Source organism: Martes martes, assembly GCF_963455335.1.
Source record: "Martes martes genome assembly, chromosome: 6".
Taxonomy (NCBI): Eukaryota; Metazoa; Chordata; class Mammalia; order Carnivora; family Mustelidae; genus Martes; species Martes martes.
In genome coordinates, this window is record NC_137893.1 from 145,080,261 (window position 1) to 145,107,050 (window position 26,790).

General features: G+C 45.1%; 1 protein-coding gene across 1 annotated transcript in view; it reads right to left on the reverse strand.

Moving 5' to 3' along the window:
* CARMIL1 (capping protein regulator and myosin 1 linker 1) overlaps positions 1–26,790 on the reverse strand; it is a gene marked incomplete at its 5' end in the record, with an annotated part of 293,134 nt that overhangs the window by 40,581 nt on the left and 225,763 nt on the right. The window contains 3 exons of the mRNA XM_080805968.1: positions 17,152–17,301; positions 19,576–19,663; positions 22,931–23,106. Of these exons, the coding sequence (XP_080662094.1) occupies positions 17,152–17,301; positions 19,576–19,663; positions 22,931–23,106 (414 nt within the window). The remainder of the gene's footprint in view (positions 1–17,151; positions 17,302–19,575; positions 19,664–22,930; positions 23,107–26,790) is intronic.

A 26,790-nucleotide genomic window follows, 5' to 3' on the forward strand; every position in this document is an offset into this window, starting at 1 on the left:
TGAGTTCTAATCTTGAATCTGCCACTTATGGGGTTGTGAAGTTTTGGCTAATTTTTGTGTAACATCGGCCTAGTTTCTAGTTTGTAAAATAATGTATCTGTGAGGATTAAATAAGATAAAGTGAATGTAAATGTTTATAGTGCCATTCAGTGGCCTCACGGCGCTTCACTAACTGGTAGTGATAATGAACATTAGGAATACTGTCATCTCTCCACCTCCTATTCCCAAGTCAAGGACTAGGGCGTGAGGATGCACGCATAAGTAGCAGACCTAAAAGCCTACGGAACAGGGAAATGGATAACTCAAATGAAACTTAGTGAAATGATAGAACAGCAGTTAAAAGGCAAAAAAAGTTTCACAGGTAACAACATGAACGAACCTCAAAATGTTAATACTGAATGAAAAACGCAAGTTTCGGAAAAAATACACATGGTATGATGCCACTGATGTAAATTCTAAGCCATACAAAATAACACTATATATTGTTCAGGAATCCATGTATATCTGAACATAGAAAATAAACAGGTAACATCCAAACTCATGACAGAGATGCCCCTGAGAAGAGAGAGAATGTCGGTACTGCTCGAAGGAGGCTACCACTTTACCAGGGACGTTTTGTATTACTTAAGATTCAACAAATGTTTACTGAGCACCTACTGCATACCAGGCACTCTTGAGGAGGGGGATGGTACAGCTCAGTCACAGCAGGTGATACCCATGTTAGGTTACTGGGCTGCTGGTAACACTAAGTTCATTAGGTGGGGACCTCCCAACCAACCATTATAAGGGTACCCTGGTAATTAATAATTACTCCTTTGGTAAATAATAATAAGTCTCTGTGGTGATACTTTTGTTGCATGGGGATAACCCCATTTTCAAATAATCATCGACAATCCCTAACTGGATGAATGAATACAATGGGGATGACAAAATTGTAGTCCTTTCCACTTCTCTCATCATTCCCACATTTATTAGGTGCCAATCCCCTGTAAAGATTATTCCTTTTCAAGGTCCTCTGTATCCTCCTCTTTTTTACCTTCTTAGTATTGCTATGGGCTCATGGCGATGAGTCATCCTATCATAAACTATTACTGTCATTATTCTTTTTGGTGCTCAGAATGTCCCGGTGGAAGCCATTTCAATCTGGATTTTGTAGCCTTTGAAATGGTCCCATTGGACGTGGAGCCCATCCTTGCTTTTTGATACAAGATATCCTAGGCTCACCTTCTGCTTTTCTGTGCACTTCTAGAATAGACCTGGGTAATTCCTGGTTAATGAATTAGGTTACAAAAGTTAAATACTTCCTACCAGATTTTCAGCTGAGTCAATGCTCAAGGGGAACCAAAAACTCAGTCATTCTCAATTGATTTATACCCTCAATAGCTAACCAAGTTAGAGTCTCACATGTGTGGTTTAAAAACCAATTCCTAAATAAATAAATAAATCAAACAATTTAACAATTTTAAAGAAAAGTCATTTCTACGCATTTCCATTTTTAAAACATTGAGCTGGTGTAGATCTCCAAGAAAAAAAAGAGATGCCTAATCCTCTCTGTGCCAACTGGTTAGACAGTAGCAGGGTTTAAACTTTCTGGAGAGTAGGGCTATGTAAGGCACAACTCTGGGAGAAATACAGTAAATCTGGGGACGGGAGGGGCACAATATGCGGAGATTTCGTGAGGTGCTATTTCCCACCGAACACATCATTACCTCCAGCTCTCCACATCACCCTATTAACTTCCATATCCAGAGTCTCATAGCATATGAAAGTTAGATGGCATCGCGGTGTTAAACGCATTGAGGGAGTAGCCCTGACGAGAGCCTATCATGAAAATCACAGGACTAACGATGTGTATGTTAATTTGATTTGTTTTCTTATTCTCCAGATCCACACAATTTTTTTTGTTTGTTTGTTTGATGCAAGAAAATTAAAAACCTTTCTATTCCCACCTCTGTCCTGTTTTCTTCAGGAAACAGTTAATGGCTCACTTTTTGTTCATTCTCACTCATCTTGCGACTGATGCCAAAGTGAAGTTTCACACTTGTGTGTTTTCTTTAAAAAGTACCTATAATTTAATGCTCTTTTTAAAGGGCTGTGCAGAGAATGAAAGGGCTCGGTTCCAATTGCAAGCAGGCATCTTGAGAGCCCAGGTTAGTGCCGCCGGGCTAAGCAGCACGATGCTTGTGGACACGAGCACCAGGTACGTGCCCCTTTTAGCATTAGTATAAAAAAGACCAGTACTTTACTGCCGTATTAAGCACAATGTTATTCTGACAGTCATAAAAAGTTGAGTAAGATTTTAAATTTTTTAATTTCAAAAGAATGAGTAAATAATGAGGGAAAATGTAAACTATTAAACTTGAGAGAAGTATTTAAGGCTCTACTAGATCTTTAGAAAATCCACATAAAAATGGAAGGCAGGAATGAGGCAGCCAGGAGATTTAAAAACTCGCCTTCGGAATGGGCATCATGGCTCAGTGACGTCAAGAGGAATAATCAAAATTAGCTTAAAATGCTTAATGTAACACATTTACTCTGTCCGTAGGATATCAGCTCTATAAAGATGATGAAAAATAATCATTAATACCACCACCACCACCATCAAAAACCAGATTAAATCCTCTAACAAAATGGGGCGCCTGGGTGGCTCATTCGTTAAGCATCCGACTCTTGATCTCAGGGTCATGAGTTGTTCAAGTGCCCCATGGGGGTGCCACACTGGGCGTGAAGCCTACTTAAAAAAAGCTTTAGGGGCACCTGGGTGGCTCAGTGTGTTAAGCCTCTGCCTTCAGCTCAGGTCATGATGCCAGGGTCCGGGGATTGAGCCCCGCATCGGGCTCTCTGCTCAGCAGGGAGCCTGCTTCCTCCTCTCTCTCTCTGCCTGCCTCTCTGCCTACTTGTGATCTCTGTCAAATAAATAAATAAAATCTTTAAAATAAAAAAAAAAAGGCTTTAAATCCTACAACGATTTATTCTACTGGTTTAAAAAACTTGAGTCCAGTAAACCCCAGTGGTGCTAAGTGAAAAGAACAGACGGTGACTGATGGGCCTGATGCCTTGGGATTCTGGCTGGAGAGCTGCAGCAGCCAATCAGCAAGCAGGAGATCTCGTTCTTGCTGGATCTCCTGGATCTCCAAGGAGTCTCATAACTCCTTATCCTAAATCTCCAACCTCAAACAGATATCGGGGTAATGATGGCTTACCACCCAAACTCTATAAAAAACAGATCTGGCTCAGAAACCAAGGTCTTTGTCCTGTTCGGTTCAACTCCATTTGACTGACATCCCTTCGGGACGGACTCTCCAGGGAGACTCTCGAAAGAGAATGGATTCTCAAGATGCCTCTCTCCAGACTGCAGATCTGTTAGTTTGCACGTTATTTGCTCACAACCTTCCATCATCATCAACACAGTCCGCTTCATCTATGAGGAAATGTGCCAAATGCAAGGCAATACTGTTTGCCACCGGTGATTTTTCACTGGCTTTGGTTGCATTTTAAAGTGAGTTAACTATTTGCAACCCACGCTACAGGGAACAGTGAGATAAACGGTCTATCAAAGTCACTTCCTACATGCCACTATGGTGGCGAACTGTAACCAAAGAAGTCTGGCTATTGAAAGCACACGGGTATAGTCTCTAGCTGTTGTCTTGACCTAATACTAACTATACAGCAAGCCCTACATGAATGCCTTTCGTTGACATTCTCCAGCCTTTAAGATTTCAGTATCAAACACCTGCATACCGGTGGTCAACAGAGTCAGTGACCTGGGAAGTCGAGGCACAACTGGAAGGATTTCTGTGGTTTCACGATGCCCATGAGAGAGGACGCTCTGGAGCGGTTTTTAGGAAAAGACCACTTTGGCCGTGCTGACTTGGGTATGGCTTTGGGGGATTTAAACTGAGACCGAGGACATGCTCAAGGGCGGAGGTCGATCTGAAGCTGTTTCCAGAGGAAAATCCTGGGTTGGTTGCGGGCACCCACCCTACAGCCCAGCTCTGGTTGGGCGGTCCTCTGTCTGAGCAAGAAAATAGTCTCATGGCTCAATCTGGATCATCAGATGTTAGGTGTGAAGCTTGCCACATGAGTTCTAGCGGCTAAGGCTTCACCCCTTCCCAGCAAGCAGAACAGAGCCCCATGCAGGCATAGTGGGGCACTGATAATGAACTTGGCTATAACCTCCTTGTTTATGGTTTTTTTTTTTTTTTTAACTCCTCTTAACTCTGTTCACTCACTTTACCTTTCAATTTCTATTTTATTAATTACTAAATGTGCCGCCTAAAGTAGCTTCTCTCAAGGAAAGCAGAACATGTATAACTCCAAGAAGCAACTCTGTGAATAAGGTTACACAATCTAAACTAAAATATATCAAAGAAATGCAGTTATATCTGGAGCATGGAAATAATTTGTTTCTGGTCTAGTTTCCAAGTATGGGTTTCAGTCTGAAAGTCAGTAGGATTTTCAGCAGAATACACATCAAGGGCCAAAGCTAAAAACCATTTACTTTATTTAGTTTATTCCTTTGTTAAGGAATAAACTAGGGGCACCTGGGTGGCTCAGGCGGTTAAGTGTCTGCCTTTGGCTTAGGTCACGATCCCGGGGTTCTGGGATTGTGCCCCGCATTGGGTTCTCTGCTCGGGGAGCCTGCTTCTCTCTCTCGCTGCACATGCTCCCTTTCCTCCTATCTCAAATAAATGAATAAAATCTTACAAAAAAAAAAAAAAGGAATAGGCTTGTGATTGATGTTTGACCGCAGCCCTGGTGGATGGGAAATCAAATACCAAATTCGAGCAGTGATGACGGTTTCCTCTGAAGCACGTTTGGGGAAACCAAGAATTTGGAGGGGCCAACTTTGCTCCGAATTTCCACAGGAGAGCTCAAGAAGGAAGATGACCTCATCCCAACCCCGATGAGTATCCCATCCCTCAACTACAACTGGTACAATGAGAGATTGACATCGAATCACAACAGCCATTGAATGCAGCCTGCTTCTACTCAGACGGTCCCCAGCACCGAGCGGAGCTCTGCACCCAGGCTCTCCCCCCATCCGCCTGCAGCTTAGACCCTGCTTCCTGTCATTCCCACGTTGTTCCAGCCCGCTCGTTCCCTCCATAGCAAGCCTCTACTTTCAGGAGAAGTTTGGTTAAACCTCAAACTCTATCAGGAGATATTTGGTTAAACCCCCAACTCCACCAGGTAAGACGGAAAGCCAGGAAACCAACCGAAGAGCACGGCCTGATTCACCAGGAATGAATCTGGACTGGCCACCTATGTTCTCTGAACGGGCAGCTCGCGGAGGCAGAGAGCCCCCTGTCCCAGGTCTCTCTGCTGCTCGTTCCCATCACCTCCAACACAAGTTAGAACGCTCCCAGTCCACGGACAGGAAGAGTCAAACCGGGTAAAGACAGAACGGCCTGCAGTCACGCAGACCCAGCCCACCGAGCTCCCAGTGCAAAACCCTTGTGCATGGGCTCTTTCTCACCCAGCCTTTGCTGCAGTGACCCAGGCCAGCCTGAAGGCCAGGAATCAGCAGAGCAGGCATGGGGTTGGGAGCAGCACCCAGCTCTGGCTGTCCCTTAACTAGCGATGAGCGCCGGGGCAGGTGTTTGAGTATCTCTGAACTCTGGGAGTCCTGCCTGAAAAATGGGCTAAAAGCTCCCACACGTGGCTGCTGTGACAAAGTCACATGGGGCCAGTAGGGGGGATGGGGCTCTCCTTTTTTCCTACCCAACTTGTTGAGAGTTGAGATCATGGAGGACATAACCTATAATCCCATTCTTTGAACCTCATAGTTTTAAAGAAAACCTTTTCACACAAGGAATTATTTTCTAGAGTCTGCAGAGAAATCTGTTACTGACACTGGATGGTATTCACTACACAGAAATCAGGAAGACCTAAGTCCTGTGTTCTTAAGGAGAAGAGAATCTCGTAGGAAAGCAGAACGAAGCAATAACCATAATGCAAAGCCAAGTCACTGAACAAGATTCACTGAGCAATTAGTACATACCAAGCAGTGGGCACTAGACCATGGGAGATGCGGTCAACAGCACAACCCGGGTCCCTGCCCTCCAGGAGCTTAGAGTCTAGTGTGGGGAGTGTAAGGGCCTACTTAAGCAGGGGGAGCCATATTGTTGCAGTGAACTTAGATGGACCCTGCCCCTCCCGGAAGAACTTCCTTGCAAAGCCCACATGGAGGGGCGGGTCAGGCCAGGTGAAGACAACCAATCAGAGGGGCGCGCATATATCTACTAGGGTGAATTGAAATTCAATTGGCCGCCCGTGCGTAACCTAGCAGTTTTCTCTGTGTATTGCAATCTCATTGGCTACCTGTGTATCGCCCAAAAGTGCCTCTATAAAAGTTGGCTTGCGAGGCTAGTAGGGGCAGTCTCGCCGGAGCAGTAAGAGCAGTAAGAGCTGTCGGGAGGCCTTGTCAGAGCAGCGTCCCTCCGGGGAGTGGTCTTGCCTGAGCAGCCTCCCAAGGGGGAGTGGCCTTGCCTGAGCAGCCTCCTTCCGGGGAGTAAGAGCTGTCCCCTGTAGGAGCAGGAGCTGTGAGCCTCGTCGGGAGGGGTCTCGCCGGAGAAGCAAGAGCTGTGAGAGCTGTCAGCGAGCTGACAGCTGTAGGAGTCGTCGAGAGCAGTAAGGGCTGTCAGTAAGAGCTGTAAGAGTCGACGGGAGTGACCTTGCCAGAGCAGCCTCCTTCCGGGGAGCAGCCTCGTCTGGGAAGCAGCCTCGTCGGCAGCAGTCTTGTCCAGAGCGGCCTCGCTGGGAGCAGCGTCATGGGGAGCAGAGTCTGCGTCATCGGGGCTGTTGTCCTCGTAGTCGTCCTCGTCGTCGTCGCCTCTTCGTCGTTGGGAGCGGCCTCGCGGGGGTCATCGTGGTCGCCTCTTTGTAAGAGACGGCCCCTACCGGCCGGGTTGGTTTCTGATGCTGGCGCGAAATAAAGCTTTGCTTGACCTTCGCTTTGTATCCGTCTCGCTCCTTTGATCATGGACCCTAACAGGGAGGTGGGCAAAACATCCCTCCAGGAGTAAGTAAGTTCATTTTCCGTGATGACCAGTGCTGAGAAGACAAAGGATGATCATATGGTGGCAGGACTGGAGGGCCTCCTTGCCCAGGAGGGTCAAGGAAAACATCTGAGAAAGAGGCAGTTGGGTCGAGACCTGCAGGGTGGGAAGAAGCGAGCTTTGGGAAGATCTGGGTGGGGGGGTGTTCCAGTGGGAACAGCCCGTGAGATGGGAGCCATGGCAAGCTCTGGAGAAAAGCAGTCAGCCACCATGGCTGGAGGGACGTGAACAAAGGAGAGAGCGGAAAAAGGCGGAGACAGAGGCGGACGGCGAGGAAAGCACATCTATTCTGCGTGCAATGGGAAGCTGTCAGACGGTCTGACACCCGGGGCACGAGAAGGTTCCCAGGCTGCTGGGTAGGGACTGACAGGTCGCAGACAGGCAGGAGCGTGGGCTGCCGGTGTGTGTCACCCAGGGTGACAAGGCTGAGGGACAGAGCGGGACGGGGCAGTATGGGAAAGGGAGCGGCTGAGCCTGCTGGGCAAAAGCTGGTGTCACAGGTGGGGATCGGGGGTCCCTCGGGGGCATCCACGGCTCTGGCGTGGACACACTAAGTGTCAGATGTCTGCTGGACTCGAACTGAGACGTCAGGGGAGCGGTGGAAGACACAGCACGGCTCAGGGTTAACTGGGGTAAATGTCACGAATGTAGAAAGGAGAGCGGCTACACAGCCGGGAAGGCAGTGATCACCACCGGGGAGTGTGTCTACACTGCCGCTGCACGTGATGACCACCCGCTCACACCCGGCTGCTGAGCCCAGGCACCCCCACCATCCCAACGGGACAACTCAGCCAGGGCCTGGTGGGCACCCCCACTCCACATGTCCACCACCGTCTGTTTCTGGCAAGACCTGCCATTCTCCCGGAGGCCTCGTCTGCACGGACTCCTTGTTCCTTAAACAATATATGCACAAGCTAGCCCTTCGTGAGTCTACAGGACTGGGGGGTGGCCTCCAGCCTCTTCACCGCCCCCCACCCTTCACCCCTGCCCACACCTTAATGCTTTGACAGTTGCTCAATGTGTGACATTCTCGCCTCGCTCCGAACCTTTGTGTGCACTGCTCTTAGCCACGTTTACTTACTCATTCTCCTCCCAGCCAACTTCTCTTTCCAGTGCCTTCTCTCAACGTCCCAACAGTTACCAAGTGCCCACTATGTGCCAGGCGTGATGCTCAGAACCTTCCTCCAGGAAGCCTTCCTTGACCACGCCCCTCCCCCACGCTGGGCTGGGCAACGTACCTTCTAGAACAGCACTCACACACCACATCCAGCATTTCACCATATCAACGTACAACCACCTCAAGCCCAAAAGAGCTGAGACCCACTCAGACAGCAAGAATTTGGGGGGAAAAGAAGAAAAAAAGGAGTAAATCGGAACTAAGAAGAAAAAAACCAAAAACCAAAAAACAAAGCCTGAATGAAACTATACTTCAGGCCCTGCACCCTTTTTCTCGGTCAAGTGCACACTGAGCTCTGAGGCCCTCAAGCAAAGTTAGGCACAAGTCACTGAGCGATATGTTCATGGGATGAGGAGCAAACCAGCCGTCAGGATTCTCCCCACGCTTGATAAAGACCTGCGATTTCTCCCGCATACGTTTGGAACAGAGGTATTCTGGGGAAAAGTGACAGTGACCATGACGTGTAGATGGTAACAAGTTTCTTAGGGCTAGTAATTAAGGCGGTCCTTAATGAGGCGCCATGACATAACGCAGATGCACACCTCAGGAAAAGCAACCGTACAGAGGCCCAAAACAGCAGGAGGAAAGAGGCGAGTCTTTTTAGCCGAGACCTTCAAGGGCACCATGTCCTCCCCCTGCCCTGGATCTCTGCTCAGGCCCCACTGTGCCATGAGGAAGAGTAGGTCAGGGCAAGGAGCTGGGCGCACCTAGTGCTGGGGACAAGGCTGAACCCCATCGGGGAAAGTGAGCTTCTGGTGACGACAGTTTCTCAGACGTCTTTGATGGTGACCAATCCTTTTTACTTAACTTTTTAGGTTTTACTTATTTATTTTTAGGACTTTCGGCAGCCAACATGAGGCACGAACTTCCAACCCCGAGACCAGGAGTTGCGTGTGTTTCTGATGGAGCTGGCCCGGTGCCCCCCACATTGTGACCCACCGTATGCATATGGAATGTATTTTCCATCACGACCTGACACCCGCGTGCATGTACGTGTTGTTGAAACAAACATCTGGTGTAATCTGGTACTTTACATTCATAATACTTTATGTTGCATTTCAGAGGAGTATTTTTTAAAGTCCTGGTCAAAACCATGACATTGACTTGATGAGCCACTTGGGGGTTGTGACAGAGGGTTGGAAGACACATTCTGCACTAATTCAAGCCTTTCCGGATGACCTCATTTCGGTGGCAGACTCCCATCTCTCCACACCCACGCAAATGCGTGTGTGGGCTTTACACCGATGCCAGTTCCGTGATGCCCAGAATGAGCTGTGCCACTTCTGCCCTTCGGCATGGCACACTTGGTGGGGATATCCTGGTTCCCTCACCTTCCATTTCCAGCAAGAAGCTGAGAATATCGTTCACGATGGATGAACAAAAAGCATTTACTGAATGGAGAAATGGCCTGCCAGCCCGTATTTTTAGTTCAGGAAGTCTTCGATAGCTCAAAACTACCTAAGGCTTCAACGAGAAATACTCCTGCCTCCTCCCCGGGAGCCCCGGCCAGCAGCCATCTTGTTCCAGCTTTTTTCTCTCCCCTGTTCCTGGGTAAGCAAGTCGCCTCGAAGGACTGCTCAGCCTCTTCGTGAGACGAACAGACGACACATACACACACTTACTATCTAAAGGTACTGTTTTCTACGATTTGAATATGGTTTAATTCAGAAATTAAAGAGGACATTTGGTCTTGGGTTTCCACTGGCAAGCAGTGATAATCTGGAGCTTTCTGACAGAGGAGAGAGGTTGTTGAAACAAATGTGTGTACTCTGCAAACATGAGTTTTCTAAGGGTTGCAAAGTGGGACTGATTTTAGAGAAATCGTCTAATATTGGTTCTATTGCACTATCCCCAGGAGTACTAAATCTGTGATTGCTTGTAAGGGACTTAACTAGTTAGGACTTTATTAAAAATAAAATACGTCCAGTTTAAGGGAAATATAAGTATACCCTTACGTCTGGTTTAAGGGAAATAAAAGTATACTCTGTGTTCTCAACACACACACACACACACACACACACACACACACACACCCCAAACAATGGAATGTTTTTGTTCATTTGTCTCATCAATGCACAGGCTATTAGGGTCATTGGCTTAATTTAACTCATGAGAGAAACCAAAATTATCTTTTATAATTATCATTACATGTCAGAATTGAGCTCAGAAGAATCATCACATCCTCTGCAAGTCAGATAACAGACTTGGATGCTGGTTTTGGAATGCCCTGACCCCAACACTAGTGCATGTTCTAAGTCATTTTATGGGGGAGGGATTTAGTAAGTCCTCCTCGTGTTCTTCCTCAGGAGTTTGGTTCATACTGGGAGCAGTGCAGCCGTTCCGTCACAGGCCAGGAAAACGTACAGGGATGACTATAGAAATGGGATGTCACAGGGATTTCCCATGGGGTCTCCTTTGTCCCTTGGGGGCTCCTGAGGGTGGTCACTGTTGTGTGTTAGGCTTCCTAAAAAAGGTTTTGGGGGCAGATCTCTAGGGAGCTCCCTGGAATAAGGCCTCTGCAAACAGTATTGGTGTCAGTCAAAAATTAAAAGATTAAGGTAACTGTCAGTTGTCAGGGAATGGTGACCTCTCTGGGGACTTGTGGGTGCCATCGGCATTTCCACAAAGGACTGCCATAGAAATTGCTAGAAACTTCAAGGAACATACAACACCCATTCTAGCTGTACTATACAGATTGTACTATAGTTCTGAAAATTAATATTTGGAAATCAAGAGGTTTTCATAGGTTGCTTTGAAACCCCATGTTTTTTGTGCTCTCTTTCTCAAATAAATAAAATCTTTTTAAAAAAAAGCTTAAAAATTATATATTAAAATTCAATGCCGAATTTGTTAAGGGAAAATAATTGTTATTTTGTCATTGAAATAAGGATTCATAAGATGTACTCGATAATAATTCAAGCCTTTTAAAATTCTTTTCCTAGGAAACAGCAGTAAGTAGATGAACGGCTTCTCTGCATGAATATCTTTTGATTTCAAATGGGTATGACACTCATTAAAATAATTGAAAGTATTACATACAATTAGTGAGCTAGTTATGCGACGAAGCAGACCCTGGCTCTTCACCCACTTGGCACACGATCCTAAACCCTGAGCTTCTGGGATTTTTTTAAAGGTGGTAAACTATATATAGCGATAAATTAAATACTGAGAAGTAACTCATCAGTAGAATGCGAACCGCATCCCTCGATACTCCAAAGGCCAATGACAAAGTGAAGTTGAAAGAGACAGCTGGGAATACTGATCTCCTAAGAGCACCTGCTCGCAGGGAAAGAACAGATGGTCTGCGGACAGTCAAGCAGCAAAGGAAACATGCGTCTCAGCGTGACACAGAAGGCATGGGTGCCGAGATTATAAGTATTGAGCAAGTTAATTAATCATTATCGGCAACAGAATAACACATGGAAAGGCAAGGAATGGTCCAGGTAAACCCGAAGTGGGTAGATTCATTTTGAACTGAGTGTGTCAGATTTTTGACACAGCAGTTTCCAGTCATGTGTCAAACCTGCAGGCTTACATTAGGGTTATTGGGCACACGTCCTTCACTTGTGTTCCTGGTTACATAGCAATTTAGTCTGGAATTAGTAAGCAGATAGGTTACACAAAGCGATGCAAGTCTAATTAAATCTAACTGAAGCTTTAATTCTGGAAGTAAGAAATCCACCATATAGGACAGCGTAGACTACGGTACCGAACTGCCTCTCCTTGTTCAAGGTTACTTGAACAAGTTATGTAGCTTTTCTATGCCTCAGTTTCCCCATTTGTTGGACACAAGAAATTAATGAGCTCTATCATTCTAGGTGGTTGAAAGGACTGAACTGGCTCCTCTTCATACAGAGCTAAGAACAGGGCCTAGCACGTTACGGGGACTACACCCAAGCGTTCAATAAATGAACAAGAGGACTTCTGAAGTCATCTGATTTTCTGTCTGGAGTGAACTGACATCAATCTCTGGGGCTAGGAGAGTGGACACAGGCTGGAAAAAGTCTGCAGCTTATTCTAATAGTTCTTGTTCTTTCTGCCCCCCCACCATGACAGCCACCCCTTGAACTAGATAACGTCTTTGCTTCTTTCTAGCTAAAAGAAAAAGAGATAATTATTTGACTGAGGACAGTTTTGTAACTCTGCCTTTTTATTTAAAGAAAACTGCCTTTTCCTTCAACAATTATGAAATTAAGGTTGATGAGAAGGTCTCAGGCATCCCACTCCGCCGGCAGAGAATAGGGCCTCTCAAACCACTCATCACTCACCCTGACTTCAGGCCTCACTTAGACAGTAAGTTTAAGAAATCAGTCATACAGGTTGTTTCCATTTCCAAAAAGGCAACCACTGAACTCAACTGATATAAATTTCTACCCCTCATTTATGGTGCTAAACCTTCCTTAGTGTGATTATAGTGTGGTTCCTTACAGAGACATAAGGACTGAAATGGGATTGACTTTTGGACCAGGGAGACATGGAAGAAACATGATGATAAGATTATCTAGGGGTAGGGAAAAAAAGAGCCGCCCAGATTGCCTACTAAGTTTGTTAAAGAAATGTTCAAAAATAGATTTAGCAGATGTCATGAACATCACAGGCAAAAAAATGCCAGGGTCCTGAGTCTATAAGTAGAATCTCTAAGGAGAAGGTTGGAGGAGTCCAAGTTACTTTGGAATGCCCTAGGGAAAGTGTCACAGGCTCTGGGCTATCAACCAATATTTCAGGGAAGAGCAAAGTTACATCCCCACGCTTGCCAGGGCTCGGCTATGTGTGGGGCACAAGTTCTACCCAGCGGGGCTTCACGATTCCACATGGGAAAGCTTGTCTGCAGGCATGAATGCACTTGACCTTCTGGGAATCTTCCACACGGCAGTTAGCCTTGTGTCCTATCTTCCTGGATCACATAAGCCAGAAATGTTGCCAAGGAATATGCACAGGCTCATCTAGAAAACCAAAACAAATTCAATGTCTCTGCCTTGGAAAGCTGTTCTTCAAACCCTTTTAAAATGGCCCCACGTGAGGACCACAGCATGAATCTCTGGTGACAGACGTCAATGAGAAACACAAATAATTTGCCACTCTGATCATGAAAGGCGGCGGCAGGGCAGGTAGTTTAAAAAGGTGAGACGAATCCTCTCTCCCTTTCAAATTCACTCTGAATTTGTGTCACTGGCTTAGGGTAAGAAGCCCAGAGCCCAGAAAACTGATTTTCTTTAGGCGATGGAGCCCTGCCCTCGGGGGAGCTGTGGCGGTGTGTAATGTGCTGTCTGCGGGTGGCTGAGGACGACAGCGGGCGGAGGGTATCGAGAACATCCTCGCAGCCCAAACGCGCTCACACACACTGTGGACGCACGGACGTTCCTGCTCATTAAACTGACAGCAAACTCAGCTCGGCTTTCTGCTACTTCACAAGTCATTAGCCTCATTCAAACAATGATTAAAGCATTCGCTGGAACAGACCAAAGCAATTTTCATGACTTAAAAATTCTGCCCATGTATTTGGGTTTCTATAGAGAGCAACATCCTGTGTTTCTCAGGTCACCCCCCTCAACGCCGTCCGCCCTGCTCCGTCCCACGATGCAACAGGTGCTCATGTCAGGAGTGGCAGTCGGGGCCAGGGAAGGACCGCCCTTCTAACTTGGGCCACCGTCAGAGTGTGGTTCTGAGAGACCTTGGTCCAGTCCTGCTTCCTCTGTGTCACGGCAACAGGAACATTCTTACAAAACGGAAGCCACTCCGGGCTGCGCATGCCTGAGGCGTGGTTTTGCCCTCCGGTCCTCCACTTAAAAATATAACCCAAATGCATCTGCATTTTAAAAAAAGGTACGGACTTCGTGGCGCCTGGGTGGCTCAGTGGGTTAAGCCTCTGCCTTCAGCTCAGGTCATGATCCCAGGGTCCTGGGATCAAGCCCCACATCGGGCTCTCTGCTCAGCAGGGAGCCTGCTTCCTGCACCCCCCCACCCCCACCTGCCTCTCCGCCTACTTGTGATTTCTCTCTCTGTCAAATAAAAAAAAAAAAAAAAAAAAAAAAGGTACGGACTTCTAGCCGTCTGATAAACAAGTCCGAGGGATGTAATGTACGCCCCTGTAGGTACAGTTAGTACCCTACTGCCTATTGGAGAGTTGCCAAGAGGAGATCATAAAAGTTACCACCAGGAACAAAAAATTTCTAACTATGTGTACCGATGGTGACTTACTGTGGTCATCCTTTTACAATACATACATATATCGAATCATTATCTTGTATACCTCAAAGTAAAACAATGTTGGGATGTCTGGCAGGCTCTATCTATAGAGCCTGAAACTCCTGATCTCGGGGTCGAGAATTCGAGACCCACATTGGGTGTAGAGTTTACTTTAAAAACAAATAAGTAAAGGGGCCTGAGGGGCTCAGTCGGTTAAGTGTTGGACTCTTGATTTTGGCTCAGGGTCCTAGGATCAAGCCCTGTGATCCATACTGGGCGAGGAGCCTGCTTAAGATACTCTTTCTCTCTGCCCCTTTCCCTGCTCGTGTGCACTCTGTCCCTAATAAAGAAATCTTTAAGAAAATGAAAGTTAAAAATAAATAAAACTTTAGAGTATTATATGTCGATTGCATCTTAATAAAAAATAAATTTAAAGAAAGTATTCCTCTCCTCTCACTCCACCCACTTTAAGAACAACCACCTTTTTCTTTCACACCACAAAACCAAAGAAAATCAAACAAAAACAAAGTGGACACAATGAAACACCATCCTTACAGGAGCTAAGCCAGTCTTTCTTAAACAAGGCTCTCTCATCCTAAACCACACAACTTACAAATGCAACAAAACACATCTTACTGGCTTACATTTTCATTATTCCTTCCCAGCTCACACATGACTGAATGATTCTGGCAGGAAATGTGACATGTAGAGTTAATTTTGAATTTTTAATTCATATTTATTTTCTATAACATACTTATTTTCTTTTAGGGTTAGCCTAAGAGCTTCCAGGAATAGTGACTGTACGTTAACTTCCATTGCCTCAAGACGCAAACAAGGTAAAAAAAAAAATACTAAAGATACATTTTATAATATACCAGACAAGTTAGTAAAAAACTTGAGAATTCCCAGACATAGAACAAATACACTTGTAAGTTTACGGAGTTATATAGCAAATTATTTGTCATCTTTCACTATACTAGAATGTTCTTTGAAATCTAGGACTGTATTTTTGGCTTTCTTTGAAAGCTTCCTTGTATATGATAGGGTTTTATCTGCAGGGTTCTCAATTATTTTATTCACAGACTTTAACAGATAACAATGGCTTATAAATACGGAACTACTCAAAGCATGACCTTTTCTTCTGGACTAGAAAAATAACAGCAGGTACATCAAATCCTTGGTTTTGAAAGTTAAAAAAAAAGTATCATTCCTGACAATGGCTGAATCTAAAAATTACTAGAATTATTAGCTGATGTAGAAACATGTGGGCAAAGAAGTAGCCAAGATACTGTCTCAGCAGCACTCTCTCAGATTATGAGGAATTCCTAAAAACATGAATTATTTTAGTGAAACATAAAAATATTGAGAGGCACATACAACTGTTTTTATGGTAAAGTAAGAAGTAACTATACTACTAATATAAGCTCTAAAATAATGAAATAGGAACTGAAGTAAAATTATCCTCGGGGCAGAGGGGGGGGGAACCCAAACATATCAACACGCTGAACACTCCAGGTACGTGGCCAGATGGATACGTGATGTGAAACCCAGAAAGTGACTTGGGAATCAAGGCCTACTGCTGGGTGAGCCCTTGATGTACATACCATCCTCTACAGCGCAGGAACCCAAGGGAACTAACCAGAAATGCAAATTTAAGGCGATACCCCCAAACTGGGTAAATTAAAAACAGAAAAAAGCACCAGAGGGGAGAAAAATGATAGGACCAAGACAGAAACTGTCATCCCACATATTTTGTGTGTAGGGGGAAAGTCCTCCCCACCTTTTTAATGGGTTAATTGAAAATATTTTGTCACAAATGACCTTCAGAAGTTAAATAATCCATTTCTCCTAATGAAGTTAGGAATTTTTCTCCACTGCAGCCACAGGGACAGATCCAGGTTCTATGCTCACTGAAACTTTCAGAACTTTTCCTTGGGAAGGGGGTATGGGGATACTTTTTAAGAAACAACAACAAGGGGCGCCTGGGTGGCTCAGTGGGTTAGGGCCTCTGCCTTCGGCTCAGGTCATGATCCCAGGGTCCTGGGTTCGAGCCCCGCATCGGGCTCTCTGCTCAGCAGGAAGCCTGCTTTCCCCTCTCTCTCTCTGCCTGCCTCTCTGCCTACTTGTGATCTCTGTCTGTCAAATAAATAAATAAAATCTAAAAAAAAAAAAAAAATTAAAAACAACAAAAAAATCCCCCCAAAAACGAGCAAAGGAAAAAAAGAGAGAGAGACAAACCAGGGAAGACAAACCAAGCCCAACCAACCAATTCTCTTCACTCTAGAGAACACACTGATGGTACCAGAGGGGAGGGGGGTGGGGGACGGGGGACATAGGGGACAGGGATGAAGGAGGACGCCTGTTGTGATGAGCGCTGGGTGATGTAGGGAAGTGGTGAATCACAGTATTATTGTACACCCGAAACTAGTATTACGCTGTATGTTAATTACACTGGAATACAGAATAGAGCAAGATGAAATAAAGTGAAGTTTTACGAACTTATAAATCAAAAATAAGGTACAAGCCTTTAGTGGGGACCTGATGCTTCAGCTCCATTAGCTTCATTAACTGTCTCTATAAGCAACACGTTTCTGAAAGAAGGCTCTCTGGCGGGGAGTTCTATTTGGGTCTGGTTTGTAACGGTGAGAGCTTTAAAAAAAACAACAAAAAACAGCAGCAAAGCCCAGTGGCGATGGGGTGATGGCGTCACGGGAGGACGCGTCTTACCATACAAGTATCCAGGTCTTCCAAACGCTCCATCTCCGTGAGCTCCTCCTCCGTGACCACCGAGCGCGTCGCCGGCTTCTCCTCAGCCGGCTCGAGCTCTAAGGTCTCTGGCTGAGCGAGGGTCTTGCCTCGTCTGCTGAAATGGTCGGCCTGGGAGAGGGGAGGAGAGCCGGCACCAGAGGCAAAGGAAGAGCGTGTTAGCCGAGCTCTGGGAGACCCTTCCACAGGGCGGCGCGGCGAGGGACTCTCTGCCTGCGGCCAATGACAACGCTTCATGCATTCACCCTAAAAATGACTTACCTCTTTGCACTTTGGAGGGTGGATTGTCTTAGGCCAGAAATTAAAAAACCTCCTTTAGTAAATGACAAGAACACTTGGTCTAGAAGAAAATAAGGAGTGTTCTTTTTCTATCAATTTTATTTCACAGTTCCTCTGAAATAACTTCTTTCTCCATCTAGTGCATTAAAAGTATCTAATTAGGGGAAATAAAATGATTCCAACCTTTCCTGTTTTCAAAGGGCTGCAAGGAAGGAAATTGCTGACAAAACTGTAATTGCGGCCAGCTTTCATTGTTTTCAGATAGCGAATATTGTATGTGATAGGATTTATTAATTCCCACTGTTAGGCTTTAGGTAAACCTAAAAACATTAATGATAAGAGGTAGAATAAACGGGGCTGACATTAATAAACTCGAATGGCGGGCTGATTCATCACCAGAAACTTTGATTTAATTCTTCGGAAATGACGAGAACCAGTTGACAATACCGTGAACCTCTGGCTACGCTTCTAAACTTAAACTGGGGAATATATTAACATCATTGGAATGTCTTTGAAAACAAAATTTCATTTTTTAGATACTATTCCTTTCACACAGCAGTTAACCTCTCCTCTTACAATCCAAATCAGAATATTAAAATTCAATACATAAGTGCACCCACACAATTCTTTTTTAAATTGTAAAAAGAAAAAAAAAAGGATACTTTTTGAGTAAATTCTTCAAAGAAAGACAAATGCAAAAAAAGTGAACAATTCAGCCATCCAGTGTGGCGCTCATGGGCAGACATGTTGATTCAATATCAAGGGGGAATTCTGAGGTGGTCCCTGCAGCTGTGGGTTATCGAGCAAGTTCCCATAAAGGATGCTCCATTGATTTTGTTTCTGCTTATTTAAAAAAAGGAAAAGTCTGACTTGGGAACTCTAAACACTAACATAGCTCTTTCCTGTGCCGTAAACGAGAAGCTAGAGCTTCTTAAAACGTCTGGGGTGATGAACCAGTTTCTAATATCTCCGGTTTGCCATACACCAACATATTGGTAAAATACAATAAACGTGAAACTTTGGAGAAATAACATGTGTTTGCATTTGTGGCCATCTCCGACAGCTCTAGAAACTTCTCCATGTTTCCTCTTCGTTGCCGACCTGACCTTGTAGGGGATGGGTGCCCGGTGGAGAGTCGGCCAGCTCTAGCTCCTCCCAGGCAGGAGACGCCTGTCTTTTCGGTTTTAGAGGATGGTTTTAGAGACGCCTACCTTTTCGGTTTTAGAGGATGGCCTATGTATTTTTCTGAAATAGTCATGCTGTCTGCCTCACGGCGAAGAAGTGGTTACTGTTCTTCTCATTGTTGGGTTTGCTGGCGTCACCAACAACTCAATGCCATAAACCCTGGCCATCTCCAGCCTGCACAGTTAACTTGAAATCTTTCTCTGGGGAAAATGTCAAGACTTGCTTGAGAGATCCGTACCACATCGCACTGCTAAAATGTTTGCGACATGAGACAGAAGGAGTAATAAAACCTCCATCGGCGCCTCAGGGGACTTCCTGAAGTTGAAAACACAGGACATTTCTGATATATTTTATAGATGCAGCGATACTGGAAGTCTTCTACCTTGATAAAACCAGTCTCTAGACGAAGGAAATTTCTTTCTTTACCTCAGTTATACCCAAGAGGCCTGGCTGGGCACGCGGCAGCCACCAATCCCTAGACTGTGTCCACTTGACTCTGGCCTTTCTCGGGACTCCACATATCTCCTCCTCCTCACCCCATGTTTTCAGGAATAGTCCCTTCTCCGATGTGAGTCAGAGAGCAACAAAATATGCACACAAAAGTTAAATGATCTAAAATGTCTTAATTTTAGATCTCAGTCTCAGTAATATTTCTTAGCAAAACTTTGATTTGCGTTATAAACGCACGACACAATTTCTCAATACCATCACTTCTCCTTGCCCTTCCGTTCCCTCTGGAGAGATTCTAACATGTTCTAGAACTGTCTGGAAGCAATGTCAGAGAGGAAAAGTAGGATTGTGGCCCAGAAAGCTGCAGAGGAGTAAGATGTGGGAAAGAAGCTGCCCCCCCAACCTGGAGGCTGCCCGGCGTCACAGCGGACCCCAGCTGGAAGTCCCACTCCGGATGGGCACAGCACTCACCAATTTGTGATGGCAGCGTGACAGCGCATCCAGGATTTCGTCCACAATCCGATCAGACAGGAAGGAGGCCACTGTCAGCTTCACCTCACTATGTGAATGACAAAAGGACACAGCAGCATTTTAATTTGTGCAAAGAAAAAACATCACCCACCCCCGATGCTATGTCAAGAAGGTCAACTGTGATGCCGCTTGTCTTTGAAAACAGAATAGAAGAACATTTGCATAGGGCCAAGGATTTCCAAAGATGAGCCTTAAACACCGCCATAAACACACAGGTAACAGATCTGCCTGGCCAATTTCAACCTGTCTCTGCAATCTCAAAACTCAAGATGTAGGGGCATAAAATGAGAACCATCTGGATAAAGAAAAACTGAATGGGAACCAGATGTACCGTGTGGCGAGGAACAATTCCTCTATTGACATAAAGGAAAACAAACCTGGGCTGGAGAAAATAAGAAAGTCTAGTCTGATGGTTCAACTTGGGTTATTACTTTATATGCATGTCCCCTGCCTTAAAAAAAATATAAGGCTTTTTACCAATCCAGTGGAGAACTCCACTGAGCTGCTTCTGCCATACTCCCCGTCTTATTTCAACCGTTAACAAATTCACCGCTCTCTTGTCTTTTATGAACAGGTTACCAAACACGCACCTTCAGTGTCCCTTGTCTGACCTTAAGAATGCGTCCACACTCGACACAAAGTAACCCACTAGTTAGTTTTGGGGTTTTTACTAATAAGTCAGCCACGAGGGTCTCCATCAGACAGCTGGTACTTCAGTCTGCAATTCTGGTATTCCCAAGAATTCAAATTCCGCCTGTTGTCTTCAGTCTGAATAATGCTACCGAAATGCACATACCCATAAACAGACACAAACGCGTGACACGGCTGAAGGTGAGTGTTCTGGAGAGAGACAGACCTATGCTCCCACATCGCCTTGTGAGTTCAGTCTGCTTTTGAAGTCAAGAATTATTCAAGTTTTTAGAGCAGGGAAAAGAGTTATCAAAATAAAATTATTTAACCCTAAAGCTAAGGTTGAAAGTCTATTTGTGGAACAGGGAAAAACCTTTCTAACCTAAAGGCAGTAATTTGCATTGAGACATTTTTTCTGCTAAGGCAGATTTCGGATGGCAGGGAAAAACGGAGGCACTAAGTCTTTGATGTCTACATCAGAAATTTTCCTAGGCTAAAGATAAAACAGCGTTTCTTTAATTCCTGTCTCTGAAACAAGGTCTTGGGAGCTATTGGGCTTATCTAATACTTTACTTTATTATTTCCCAGAAGTGTCTGCTGATAAGTCACCTGGTTCTTATTTTTTTTAATTTTATTAATTTATTTGAGAGACAGAGAAAGAATGTGTGTGTGTGAGAGCGAGAGCATGAGAAGCAGCAGCATCAGAGGGAGAAGCGGACTCCCTGCTGAGCAGGGAGGCCGACTCAGGACTCGATCCCAGATCTCCAGGATCATGACCCGAGCCAAAGGCAGTGACCCAACCAATGGAGCCACCCAGGCCCCCTCACCTGGGTCTTATTAAAAATACAGATTACTGGGTCCCACCGCAAACCTGGGGCAGGAGGGGTGGTTTAGGAGAGGAGGGGGACTGGGAATCTAATTTTGACAGGTACTTCCTCTCATTTTTTTAGGCATGTTTGGGAATTTTCTTCCTCATAAAACTAGAGAACCAGTCATTTATTTCTCTCTTTCTCTCCCCCCTTCCATCTGAGTTGGGGAGGGGTGGCTTATCTGTTTCAAATTGTAGCACGAAAAAAGATCCTTTAAAATGCACTAAAAAAAAAAAAAAAGTTTCAGGATCGTTCTATCACTTTGTTACTGGATAATGTGCTTCCTTATTGAACTTCCAAACTGCAGACTTTGAGAGGAAATAATTCCACTGAACCTGCGTAGGCACAGCTGTGTCTGGATGTATATACAGTGGGGGCGTTTGTATTTTCATTCCACATGTGCTCCGAGTACTGCATTATAAAAAGCCGAGCAAGGAGTCCATGCACATAGAAGTGATTCACTGATACAAGGAGTTCTAACCTGCTGGTCACTTTCCAGAATGAGCCCATCTTCAAAAGAAGGGACCGTATCTGACAGAATTTGGGACTCCAGTAAAGGCGTGAGAGTGTCATCTACTGGTAATTCAATCCAGTAGGACAGAAGGATGGTGGCCAATGCATTTTTTTCTTCCTTAATACTTCAGGGGCGTCAATAAAAATCCTAAAACTACAGGTTGCAGAAATACTAAGCATACTTAGTCTGGACTCGAGTCAATAAAATCATTGGTCTATGGGGTCCTGTAAATCTTCGAAAAGGCCTTTCATTGCTCAAGTCTTCCTGTTCAGTTGAGTTGACCCTAGAGTTTTTTATTTTTAGAAACCCCAACACACACACGGGACAGCTGCACCCTAGACCCAAGACTGTCCCGTCACTGCAGAATTCCTCAGTCCTTGCAGTTCCACGATCTACTTTCCAGAGCTAGGTTGTAGTCATTGTTGGCTTATTTTAACTCTCATTTTTCTCATAGGCTCTCATTCGGCTACACATTATTCATTCTGTGTTAACGCAACTCCCAATTCTTCAGAGAAGAGCTGGGATTTGTTTTGTTTTGTTGTTGTTGTTTTCTGCTACACTAAAGTATTCCTACCGAGATTCAGAAACAGTTAAGAGCGGACACTTAAAAATATTTCTAAATTTAGTTTCTAGCCCTCTGACTCCCCAGAGAAACACTGAGAATTCGTGGAGTATCATTCAGACCACGAACCACCCGCCCCACCCCACAGAGTTTCTAGGTGGAAATCGAGGGCAGTTGGTTTGGTGATCACACCTTCTCAATATTCATGTCTTGGCGTATTTTTCAAACTTTACCAGGCACAAATCTAGGTCGACACACCAGAGCAGCATCAGCACGTACCCAGTATCCAAACCCACCAAAGAACACAGGGGGCAAATTCGGCCAGGTCCGAGTGGGCCTCCTTGCCTGTCTCCAGACTGTGCATTTGCTCTGAACAGCACAGCAGCAGAAAGCAAACTTCAAGTTAGTAATTTTTAAAGGTGGAAGATAAGCTTCAGGAGGAGAAGAAAGGGATCACAAACAGGCACACCCCTCCCCCACCATTACAAATCAAATACTTAAAAAGAGCAGAGAGCTGTAGGCTCTTGAGTAAGGCAGGCATATCCGTGGTCATCTCGTTTTGGAAATGTATAAACAGCTCCGTTTATACAAAATTACTGCCCCTGAGACATGCCTAACACACCGTACCTGGTGAGAGCCAACAGTAACCAGTTTACACGGCTGCCTCGACTGCGTTCCCGGGAACCGCAGAGCCTCGGTTTCTTAACATCATAAACCCACCTAATTTTGTTGAGGATATCGATTCCAGACTGCTCCAACAGGACATTTTTCACAAAGGTCCGTGGAATGGAAATCTTTTCGGTGCTGGCGTGAATCAAGTCTTGTCGAATGTGGGCTTTCTTCATCACGTTGGGACAAAGGTCCTCGGCAGCATCAACCATGGACTCCAGCAACATCTGTTAACGCAATACAGTGGAAGGGAGAGGTGACGTCAGAGCACAGGGCGGGGGAGAGGTGATGTCAGAGCATGGGAGTAGGGCAGAAAGCCGAGAGCTGGTTATACAGGACCCTGAGCCCTCCCAGAACAGGGACACAAGATTCTCGGAGCACGACCAAGGATTCTGAGCTGCTTTGGGGGGACCTGCGCTGGCTGGATGATCGCTGGATTTATCACTTTAAATCACCTGGAAGCCCCAGCCGAGCTTTGGGCTGGCATCTGAAAGGTCACGGTGTGACGGCTGCTTGTAACACCAAGGTGCTCAGAAGAAGACGAAAGAAGACATGTATCAAGCCTTTATACACCAACTTACCGGTAGCACCGGACTGTTCTCTCTGCTGCTAGAAAAGAAAGTGCCAGATACCCCTAGAACATATATCAAGCTTGAACTCTTGCATGATTTTGCAAATCACAGAAACCCCAAATCGAACCCTTCAACAGCTCTGTCAAAACATAGGTGGTGAAAAACCCACGGATGGATGCTTTTAAAAGAAAAGCTTTAATGTTCAGTAAAGCTATAATTGTTACAACAAGACACAGCATGAATGACAGACAAAAACATTTAGCGGGCACTTGACAGAAAACAATCAAAACTCTGGAGTTTGCAAAATGTTTCTGCACCTTTTATCCTTCTGACACCTGCGAAGATGGGGGAGGGGGTGCTTTTCACGTGATCACCATTTTGAAGCTGAAGAATGTGAGCGGAGAAGTTAAACCATTTGTGGGAGTTGGAGGACGTGGCTGGGGGCGTGGAAAAGGGCACGAAACACACCAGCGTGAGACCAAGATCTGAATCCTTGGAGGGACACTGGGCTGTTGCTGATTTCCCAATTTTAACATGCTCCTGTATAAAATGGCAAATAAAACAGTTCTTGCCTCCTGAGATTACTGACGATCAAATGACATTACACACTTGAAGTATTCAGCGTGGTGCCTAGCACGTGATAAAAATTCAGCCTGTCACAGGTCGTATTAGGAATGTTTCCAAGGATGCTACTTTCACCAGTAAGATCTCAGTGTAGGGAAGTCAGCATGATCCCATCACTAGTCCGGGAGAACAAGGACGAAAGAAGCCTGTTACAGGCAGACTGGTCCCATGCTCTGTCAGCTCACAAATTCACATACAGGCCCCCTCCCACTAGTAACACCCCTCATTCTGCTGCGGGATGAGCAGCAGAGCAGCAGGATGTGTATAAAGATCTTCTGGAAAACCGGGGAGGAGGTGGAGGAGGCAGCGACCTGAGAAGTTTCCAAAAGCAGTTCATCTTTTGACAGCGCTCTGGCCCTATTATAATGCTAATTACTGATTTCACAAATCATTCCAAGAAAGCTGCAAGCAATGCAAATAAGTCGGCTTAATACAAATTATTTTCCTCTTTGGCATGAGAATAAACAGACTCTGGTCCAGACTGTGGCATCCAGTACTCTGAGGAGAAAAACGTCAGGAACCAGCATGCTCCTGGGATTCTGTTAAGTTCATCCATATGTTTGTGACTTTCGGAAAGGTTCCTTCTGCATGACAGCGTGAATTCGGCTAAAATGAATCTCACACCTAGAGGGAAGGCCTGGCCTCCAGTGCAGACCCTGACATGAAATTTCTGTGGAATGTAATCTCAGAATAACTTTGCAGATCTCTGCATTCTCGCTATAAGTTCATTCCTCAGGTCTCTTTCTGCTCTACAGATTGATAACTGCTTGACTTCAACCCTGTACAAAGGAATTTCAGCCTGCCCTTGGCACTCAATTCAACAGAGGCTTCAGACTGAGTCCCTACCGCCCCCTGTAGCCCACCACTGACCAACATGAGAATACAGCACTCTCTATCCCACCAAAGAATACCATCCATGATAGCCTTTGACCCATATAATAATCTTCTAAGTGAAGGCTGGTTTTCACAAACCCATTTTATAGGTAAGGAAATCTGGTCTTGGAGAAGATAAGCGACTTGCTTGAGCTCACTTAGCTCAGGTGAGCTAAGGGGTTAGATGGGGACTCGGACCTTCTGTTTGCTACTCCAGACACCCTCTTCTAGTGCCCCTGCCCGTTGTTCCGAGGAGCCTCCCTTTCCTCTCTCTTTATAACCTACAATTTTCATCCCTGTTCCCTTGGGTCAATGGCACCTGAGGCTTCCATGGTAGACATTCTGGTCATGGGGTTGGTAGAAAGGGGAGAAAAAATTACAATGGAGCCTCTGACCACTTCTCAGTGTCCAGCCCCCAGCTCAGATTCTAGAACAGCAGCTCCTTTCAAGTATCATGGCCTTCTGCACACCAAACCATATTCTTCAACACCCATCCTTCCCACGGTTTCAAATAACTACCTACATTCCAATGATTCTCAATCAAATGTTTATGTACAACCACCTACATAATCCAGAACATATATACACATACATACAATGCAGTCTAAGCATTTCACCTGCATTTTCTACCATGGAAGGATCAGTTGTAATACACTTCATCCTCCCCTTACCCTCCACTAAACAGTAACTACAACAGCAAAACCCACCATGTTCACAAAGTTTTTATTGTGATGGTACCAGACGAGATCAGAAATTTTAGAGTCTTCAACCCTGCCCACCATATCTACCTCTAAAACATGTTAAATTTACTCCTACATGCTTCCTCAAAAGCAGAAGTAGGTCAGAAGATTATTCATTAGCACAGAATAGAAATCTCCGAAATATCTGGTAACTGCTCAACTTGCTAGTTTCATTTCTTGTCCTATTTCTATATTCCCCTTCTAGCTATTCCCATTCAATTACAGTTGAAGTTTCCCACATGATGGCAGAGGCTCCGTCTCCAGGCTTTGCACACACCATTCTCCTGGCCTAGGATCCTTCTTTTACCCTCTGTAGCCAGAATAAATGGTGTGTCCTCCTCCACACTCAGCTCAGCTCAAGCATTACCTTTTGAACAGACTTTCTTGCTCTTCTCCCCTTAAGCCCTTTACACCCCAAGCTTTGATGACACTCCTTGATAACCATATAGCATCTAGTGGAGACCTCAGAAATTAAATGTGTCATAAAAGTCAAGAACGTAGTACCTTGTAACCACTTGGGGGTGCGAAAGAACCCCTCTGAGAATCTGATGAACACTCATGCAGAAAAATTAGTATAAAACTTAGCATGTAATTTTAGAAGTTCATCAAGAGCTAAAGGCACCAGATTGCAGGTATACAACTTGTACCTGATGGCCATTGTGAAATCCTACCCTTTATTGCCAGGACCTAGCACAGTTCTTGGAACAGTCTCTAAAGAACAAAAAATTGTACAAGCCCAGGGACTCACTAAATGTGGGTACTAAACAGTCCATCTTTTCTCTACTAATCTTTCTTTCTGTTGCATTGGTTTGTCTACTTCTGATTACTGTCGTAATTATGATACATCTTACTATATGCTAGGGTAAGACTGTCAACCATCTTGCTTTTCTTTTGAGTGTCTGAGCTCTTTTTGAGCACTGCTTTCCCATATACTCAGAACAGCTTTGTCAAATTCTGTTAAAAACCCACTGGAATTTTTACTGAATTGTATCCAATAATAGATGAGTTTGGGAAAAACTGACATCCCGTGATACCGTCTCTTCTATCCATAAACCTGACACATACTTTACTTTGTTTTAGACTTTCATGAAAGACCCTCAGT